The following is an 8,912-nucleotide window of genomic DNA, read 5'->3' on the forward strand; positions in this document are numbered from 1 at the left end:
GCCCCAGGGCTCCCACGACGCACAGGATCGGATGGGACGGCCACTGCCGCCCCTAGTGCTCCAAGGACGGACCACTCCGATGACCACGCCGCCACAGGAACGGACCACAGGGCTCGGACACGCCGCCCCTGTTGGCACGACGCCGCATAGTAATACATGTACTGTCCTTGTCCTCCCTTCAACTATAAAAGGAGAGGACTTGGGCCATTTAGAAGGAGAGGAGAACACCTTGTAACACACACACACGCGCACATCTCTGCCGCCTGAGAGCAACACCTCAAGCGGCCCGCACGACACCCTGCCGAGACCTGGGACCAGCTCCCTGTCTCCCTTAGCTTGTAACCCCCTACTACGAGCACTTCGGTGCAAGGAATACAAGATCGACCTCTCAGACTGGACGTAGGGCCTCGATTGCCTGAACCAGTATAAACCTTGTGTCTCTTTGCATCACCATCCAGAATCGGGAGCACGCAGAACAAATTCACTGGTTGGTTGAGGACCCCCCGGTCCGAAACACCGACACGACGTTTTAAAAATGTTAAATTTCAAATTTAAAAATATAAAATAATAAAATAAATATTCAGCATTCTAAACGACTTAAGATATTCTAACTTTGAATTTAGTATTTGTGAATTTGATTTCATACTATAAATAATTTTCAATCCAAAACTTGTCAACAACAAAATTATAGATCTCACTAAGCACTACAATTTTGATATAAAGTTCGTCTTCATCCAACTTTATATGCAATTATGAATTTTTGGATAACTATTAAAGGTTTGTATTATAATAGTCAGGTGTGCATTTTGGTCACTTTTAACTTCTCTCTCCAAAGTAGTCCTTAGAAATATTATTTTATTAGCAACAGTGTCTAAGAACCAATTACCAGCATTGAAAAGTACTTTGTAGCAAAGACAACAGTGAGCAGTGTCCCTTTGCAAAGACCACCATTGAAGAGTGCCCTACCGCAAATCTTTACAATATGGCACACTTTTAATATGTTGGTCAATCTAAGTGTCCTGGTCATATAGAAGAACCATAGTCAAATTACACTTGAGCAGGCGGAGCCTCCTTGAGCGACGTAGGCCAGGCTCCCGAAGTTGAGGACCTGGCTCGGAGCGAAGGTGTTGGCTGTGATGGAGAACTCACCGGGGAAGCGGACGCCACCGTCTGGGGCGGTGCCACTTGCTCTGGCGACGAGGTGGGTGGCTCCGGCCACTATAGAGCAGGAATCACACTTGACGTGCTCCCCTACCTAGAGCGCCAGCTGTCACGGGATCAGAACCCCGGCAAGCATTGTTGTTCGTATTAGTGTCAGAGTACATGTCTCCAGTGTCTTGGGTGGACTCAAGAACACGAGAATCAACAGAGGGGACGCAATGGTTTATCCTGGTTCGGGCTCTCGGGTCCCTACGTCCAACAGCTGATGATCCTTATACTCAAGAGAACCCAAAATCTGGGGGTTACAACAGAGTGTAAGAGAGAGATTTGTAGGGGATCGCTCGGTGCTGATCCTAGGGAAGCCTTGCCGCCAGTGGAGCCTTCCCCCTCACTGAAGAGGAGGAAGACGATCGGAGGAAGGAGAAGGAGCTCTCGGTGCCCCTCTCTGGGTGGATTTGCTCTTGGTGCAGAGCATGAACTGGTTTGCTGAGGAGTCCAACAATCCAGTCTCTCGATCATCTAGAATTGTGTTCTAGAATCATCCACTGGAATCATCCTCTCCCGTCCTAGGATCCAACCTCCCCATACATATCAAGGTAGGTCGGGTACATGACAGTTTTTGAGAATTTAGCCTATTCTCTACATGCGTCGGAGTCCAGGAGGGTCCTGTTGTGGCGTCATGTGGACCGTGGCGATGTCGTGGAGCCGAAGAAGCCCAGAGCATCGTCCGGCTACTCTATTCTGACACGCTGAATGTCAGGCTGTGTCGGCTTGGACTGGTCTTCACCAGGTGCGCCTTCTGGAGGCTTCTTGGTGGCGAAGACAGCCGGCTTGGGGGGCTGACACGCGAGCTCGGAAGCCCTGGAGCCCCCGAGGCTAGCGGAGGAGTTTGGCTTCTTGCGTCACGCCCAGTGCGTGACCCTTTCAGAGGAGCGGTTGACAGCGCCGCACCCGCGGGGCAGTGACGGGGAGCCCCCGAGCCTTGGTGGCTCAGGGGGTTTGCCTCCAGCCCGAGCCTTTGCTAGAACCGAAGGGCGGGAAGGGGCTAAGGATCGGGTCCATGCTCCCTTCGATCGGGAGCCTGGGGCTCGGGCGAGCCCCCGAGTCCCAAGCAGAGGCGCTGGGCATGCTCGGGCTCAGCCCAATGCCTTAGCCAGAGGGTGCGCGCGAGCGCACCCGATGGGTGTAGCCCCAGAGCGACCCGGGAGGGGTCGGTCGTGGGATCTCTCGGTCGGGAACCCTTGATCTTGAGGCTTAACATATCTCTATGCTTGGATTTCGTCAATAAGTAACCTCTAAATATAACGTTTGTCTAAATTATCCACCTATGCAATTACAAACCATAATGTAAAGTAGTCCAAAATTTACAACTAAATTACTCAGTCTACCATTTCTTATAAACCAAAACGAAGACCCTAAGTTTGCATATAAATGAATATTTTAATGCATCAAGTGCGTCCTAGTAGATAATGCCTAGGTTTCGACTTTCGACTATCCTAGTCGTCCTATAGCTAATAATAGCTGCCACACAACAAATTTAAAACGCAAAGAGACCGTTTAAAGTCAGATTCCTGTAGCCACAAGAAAACTTTTTTTTTGCAAGGAAAGACACTACAAAACTTTCTGTAGTATAGTCCTGTTTCCCGAATGAGAACATTTAAAGCCCAATTGCAATGCACGGATTCCATATATTAGTCTTATGGGATTTTGCGCCCATTCATGTGGATTCCATTTGAAATCGGCCCTTTCCAAGCATAGTCTTGTATTTATTTTCGAATAAAGGACGGTACACTTCCAATACGTTGGCCAACCTACGCTTCATTGTTTTACAGAAGAAGCTTATTTGCTTAGAGAAGTACATAAGCAACCTGATAGTTGTTAGAAATAATTAAGAAGCTTTAAATTAAATGTTGGCAGGTATATGGAATTGATCAACTGAAACCTATTGGGATGGAAATTCTTGAAAATTGTGATGGCTTACCACTTGCAATTAAAGTGATTGGAGGTCTCTTGAGCACAAGATACCCAAGTGAGCATGAGTGGAAATCTGTTTTGAACAAGCCAGCTTGGTCATTGATCGGACTGCCTCCAGAACTCGACAACCGGCTATACTTGAGCTATGAGGACTTGTCTCCCCAGATAAAACAATGCTTTCTATACTGCTCACTATTCCCTAAAGGTGAAGAACTCATACATAAAGTAGTAACTAGGATGTGGATTAGTGAAGGATTTATCCAACCTTTGGATGGTAGTAGTACTATTTCACAAGAGTATGAGTTCGAAGAGATAGCAACTGAGTACTACCAAGAGTTAATAAAGAGGAACCTTATAGAACCTACAAAAGAATATTCTCTCACCGGATACCGGTGCACCATGCACGATGTGGTCCGCACCTTTGCTGAATACATGGCAAGAGAAGAATCACTAGTGGTGGTGGTTGGCAGAGAACAGGCTGCTACTGGTATGCATGTCCGTCGCCTCTCCATAGACCTGACCGTATCAGTACTGGATTGGGGCATTTTGCAAAGGCGAGAGTCACTTAGGACATTAATTATAAATTCTAGAGTAAACTTTCATCTTCCTGGTGACTCGCTGAGTAGTTTCTCTAGCCTACGGGTACTGTACATATGGTCTGCTGATTCTAATAGATTGGTTCCCTCTCTATCTATGTTGAAGCACTTAAGATACCTTCGCTTAAAGGATACTGATATATCTAGGCTACCGGACGACATCCACAAGATGAAATTTCTACTATACATTACACTTGTTGACTGTAACAAGCTATGCTATCTTCCTAGCAGCATCATAAGACTTGTGCATCTAAGATCTCTTAACATCGAGGGATCAAATGTCAGTGCCTGTGCCTAAGGGGTTCAGTGAGTTAACAAATCTGAGGTCACTTTCTGGCTTCCCAGTACACGTGGACATGGATGCAAGCAATAGCTGGTGCAGTTTGCAAGAGCTGGAGCCTCTCTCTCAGCTTAGGGATCTTACATTATATGGCATAGAGAAGGTGCAGGACAGCCGGATGGCTGAAAAGGCCATGATTAGCAGCAAGCGCCACCTTCAGTATCTAAAGTTGAACTATAGTGCAAGTGGACATACTATAGGGACATGTGGTGCTGAGGCAGAGCAGCAGCAGCAACAGAGTGTGACCGAGGAAATCTTGGAAAAGCTCTGCCCTCCAACCTGCCTGGAGAGTTTTATTTTGAGAGGGGGATACGTTGGTCGCCGGCTACCGGACTGGATGTGTGCTCCAGAGTCGGCGGACTTTAAGAGCCTAAGGTATTTGATGATGGAGAACCTGCCTTGCTGCACCCAGCTCCCTGATGGTCTGTGCTGCCTCCCAAGTCTAGAAGGACTGACCATCAAAGATGCGCCAGCCATCAAGCGTATTGGCCCCCAATTCCAAGCGTCATCCTCCGTGGCAGCTAGAGGTTCCACTGCTAGTACATCTGCACCGTTTCCTAAACTGAGAAATCTGCAATTGATTGGGCTATGTGAGTGGGAAGAGTGGGAATGGAACGACTGTGAGGAGCATATGGATGTGGAAACTGCCATAGCCATGCCTTGTCTGGAGAGACTCCAAATCAAAAACTGCAAGCTGAGCTGTCTTCCACCAGGCCTCGCCAGCACCAAGAGGCATACTCTTAGAGAACTATACCTTTACGAGCTCACCAACCTGACACATGTGGAGAACATCCCTTCAGTCGTGAAACTTGATGTGTTTGACTGCCCTGAGCTGAAGAAGCTCACAGCACTCGACAGCAGGTTGCAGAAGATTAGGATCGTTTGCTGCACAAAGCTGGAGGTTCTAGAAGGTGTACCAGCACTCGACAGCCTCGTACTGGAGGACCCCACCATGGACACCCTCCCAGAATACCTGCAAGCTGTAAACCCAAGGTATCTCAAGTTGGATTGCAACAAGAAGCTATACGAATCTTCCTCATCTCCAGGTAGCTCCGAATGGGACAAGATCAGCCACATTGGAAAACGCGACATCAACTGCATCGAAGATTCAGATACAAGTTCGGATGGATATTCAGAGGAAGACTGAGGACATCACAGCTCCATTGATGATCGCTCATGCACTCAGGTAATAGTAAATCGCATTCTTTCACTATGCCGAAAGTTGCTTTCCAGATATTAATTAGTTGTTGCTTGTACTCCAATTCTGGCATAAGTATGTTTATTATCATCTCTTGTATTTGTAGCTATAATTTTTCTCCCACTTAGTACGTATTTTCAAGTGTCGTCATTATGCAGTGAGATGTGTTTGGTAGAAGTTCGTCTCCAGCATTCAGTACACATACTCTGTTCACATGCAGACTGTCAACATACTGCCAAATCATGGTTACGGATACTGTCCTCCTGCACTCTTGTAGTCTTGACCATGTATATTTGTACACTCCATATATATTTTTTGAAGTAATGGACCTATATATATTTGCACAAGTAATGGGCCTGAAGTCGTGGATCTTTAGTTGTATCATTATTTTGTGTTACTACAGGATATATATTTGTCACACTTTTCACATGTTCCATTTATGTGTCACAATATAGTACCACTTTTGTAACACTTCACTCGTAACATTAATTTTGTGTTACTAAAATCATTGTCAGTAACACGTTTTTTATTAAACAAGTGTTTTGTGTTACAATCCTCTTTTGTAACACATAGTTTGTGTTACTATGAAACTTCATGGTAAGTTACAAGAATATGACACAATATCTATGTTTTGTAGTAGTGGATTGACAGCCATATGAGAAATAAATATCGTAGATATATATTCAACAAGGCAACTATATATACTTTTCTCTCTCTCAATGCATCTCAAGTTATCTGCGAGCTGTACACCCAAGGTATCTCAAGTTGTATTGCAACAAGAAGCTATACGAATCCTCCTCATCTCCAGGTAGCTCCGAATGGGACAAGATCAGCCACATTGGAAGGCACAACATTGTCTGCCTCGAAGATTGAGATACAGACCAAGACTGGTAACTGCGTAGCTGCATCGAAGATGGCGCGTGTGTTCAGGTAAATTGCATTCTTTCACTAGGCCGGAAGTGAGTTTTCATATTTATTAATTATTGCTTGTACTCTGATTCGTTGCAGGAAAAGCTTTCATTGGACCACACATAGAACAGCAGGGCATCAAAATATATGGTGATTAAACAAGGTGTTGCTACAGCCTGCCCGTCCGACGAGAGGACATCTACAATTGTTAACAATCAATTGTCTTGGAACAAAAGAAAAACACAGTGCTTGTGTTCACCTTTTCCCTGTTCAAGTCTGGCCAAAGTATGTGTATTATCATCTCTTATATTTGTAATTATATTTTTTCTCTCAAATTATTACGTATTTCAAGTGTCATTATGCACTGACCGTGTAACTAATGTATGCAGGCATCCAGGATCCTTATGGCAGACACATGATGTTAGATTGCACTGGCAAGTGGGACTGAGATCTGCTTGGTAGAAGCTCGTCTCCAGCACGCAGTACACATACTCTGTTCACATGCAGACTGTCGACATACTGCCAAATCATGGTTACGGATACCGTCTCCTGCACTCTTGTAGTCTTGACCATGTATATTTGTACACTCCATATATATTTTTTGAAGTAATGGACCTATATATATTTGCACAAGTAATGGGCCTGAAGTCATGGATCTTGTAATGGACCGAATGTGTGGTGATGAAAGCAGACATGCAGTAAGAACATTGTATTCTGACCTGATTGATGATAATGAAGTCAGGCATCCCAATCATTATTGTTGGTCGATCTTACTCAACCTCCTCAATGTAATGGCGATTATGGAGTTTTCCTCTCCTCTAATCTTGTGCCAACACCATATGTGTCCTCTGCTTCTGTCGCCTGCACTGCACCAATATATGAAGGCCCTCTGCTTTGTGAGGGAGGCAGAGCAAATGGGCAGGACGAGCCTTCACTGTGTCTGCAAAGCTGTGACTGAGGAATATAATGGTTCATTCATACTTCTTTGGAAGCAGGGGATAGAGGTTCATCATATATATACATATACCATATGTCTGTGAAGAGAGGAAGGACAAAGTATAACAGAGCAGAGACAAAGCAGAGCAGAGCAGAGCACAACCACCCTATCGTCGGTTGGTTTTTGGGCCTTGCACCAGAACACCTCTGTCGCTTGGGCTCTCAACCTGTACGAGGACCTTACCAACCTGATATATATGTGCAGAACATCCCATCAGTTGTCGAGCTTGACGTGTCCCTCTGCCCCAAGCCCAAGAGGGCCACCGGCCGCACCAGATCGCACAAGATTAGTATCCTCCGCTGTCCAAATCTGCAGGTGCTTCAAGGTGTCCCCGCACTCGACATATGCAATCGATTGTCCCCTGCTCAAAAGGATCAACATGTGAGAATTGGTGGAACGTGGTACCTTCTCAGGTCCACGGTTGCGTGTTATATATGCACGAGGAAAAAACCCCTCGGCGGTGGCATGTACACATATATGGTTACAACAAGAAAACAAGGAGAGTCCTACAATCAAGGACCACCTCCCATCTACAATACACACATGCATGAGTCTAAGATACAATGAACCTAGACTAACAGATATGCTTATCATCTTACACTCCCCCTCAATCTCAGCCACTTACAAGGTTGAGATTGATCCTAAACTCTCTAAGCTTCGTAGCAGTGATGGCCTTAGTGAACCCATCTGCCAACTGATCTCCGGAGTTGATGAACCGTATGTCCAAGAGTTTCTGTGCCACTCGTTCTCTAACAAAGTGGAAGTCTATCTCAATGTGTTTGGTTTTGGCATGAAACACGGGATTAGCTGACAAGTACTTTGCCCCTAGATTATCACACCACAATCGAGCAGCCGATGGATGTGCTACCTTGAGTTCGGTCAAAAGTTTCTGAACCCACATCATTTCTGCTGTAGCATTGGCCAAGGCTTTGTATTCTGCTTCCGTGCTAGACCTTGATACGGTGGCCTGTTTCCTGGCTATCCAAGACACAAGGTTACTGCCAAGAAAAACAGCAAAGCCTCCTGTAGACCGCCTATCATCTAGGCAACCAGCCCAATCAGCATCTGAAAAGGCACTTATAATCATTGACTGTGATCTCTTGATCTTGAGTCCAAAATCCCTTGTCCCACTAACATACCTCAGGATCCTCTTGACGGCGCTCCAGTGAGTTGTAGTTGGAGCATGTAAGTACTGACACGCCTTGTTCACCAAAAAGGATATATCCGGTCTTGTTAGTGTTAAGTACTGCAGCGCCCCAACCACACTTCTATAGTGTGTAGCATCCTCTGCCCCAAGTGTAGCACCATCTGTCAATCTCAATTTTTCAGAAACAGTAAGAGGCATATCAACACTTTTGGCCTTGTCCATGCCGGTCCTGGACAAAATATCCGCAGCATACCTGCCTTGTGAAAGCACAAGCCCATCGTTGCTCCTCCTCACCTCTATCCCAAGGAAGTAGTGTAAATCACCCAAGTCCTTCAATGCAAAATCCTTCTGCAGATCCTTAAGCAATGCTGCTGTAGCTTTGGGAGAGGAGCTAGCAACAATAATATCATCAACATATACTAGTATATAAATAGTATACTCACCCCGGCTATAGTAGAACAATGACGTGTCAGCTTTGGATGGAACAAATCCCAACTCTTGTAGCCTCTTGCACAATCTTGCATACCAAGCCCTTGGCGCTTGCTTTAGCCCGTAGAGAGCTTTGTCCAACTTGCAAACATAATTTGGAT

The 8,912-nt window shown here is 45.7% G+C and overlaps 1 protein-coding gene across 4 annotated transcripts; it reads left to right on the top strand.

Annotated features, from left to right (window-relative positions):
• Window positions 1-639: 639 nt before the first annotated feature.
• LOC136487221 (putative disease resistance RPP13-like protein 1) lies at window positions 640-6,932 on the top strand. 4 transcript variants are annotated; one of them, XM_066484343.1, is made up of 5 exons: window positions 640-5,257; window positions 5,428-5,514; window positions 6,078-6,199; window positions 6,278-6,463; window positions 6,568-6,932. In XM_066484343.1, the coding sequence occupies exon 1, from the start codon at window positions 4,010-4,012 to the stop codon at window positions 5,216-5,218; it is 1,209 nt and encodes a 402-aa protein (XP_066340440.1). In that variant the 5' UTR covers window positions 640-4,009; the 3' UTR covers window positions 5,219-5,257; window positions 5,428-5,514; window positions 6,078-6,199; window positions 6,278-6,463; window positions 6,568-6,932. The 4 variants fall into 4 exon arrangements, with proteins under 4 accessions (XP_066340440.1, XP_066340438.1, XP_066340437.1 ...); XM_066484341.1 differs by lacking the exon at window positions 5,428-5,514 and having other exon boundaries at window positions 6,001-6,199; XM_066484340.1 differs by lacking the exon at window positions 5,428-5,514 and having other exon boundaries at window positions 641-5,257; window positions 5,907-6,199.
• Window positions 6,933-8,912: the final 1,980 nt, after the last annotated feature.

The sequence above is a fragment of the Miscanthus floridulus genome, chromosome 10 (genome assembly GCF_019320115.1).
Source record: "Miscanthus floridulus cultivar M001 chromosome 10, ASM1932011v1, whole genome shotgun sequence".
Lineage (NCBI taxonomy): Eukaryota > Viridiplantae > Streptophyta > Magnoliopsida > Poales > Poaceae > Miscanthus > Miscanthus floridulus.

What these genes read in the sequence shown, in the direction of transcription:
- LOC136487221 (XM_066484343.1), top strand. Translation starts at nt 4,010, where the DNA reads ATGTCAGTGCCTGTGCCTAAGGGGTTCAGTGAGTTAACAAATCTGAGG.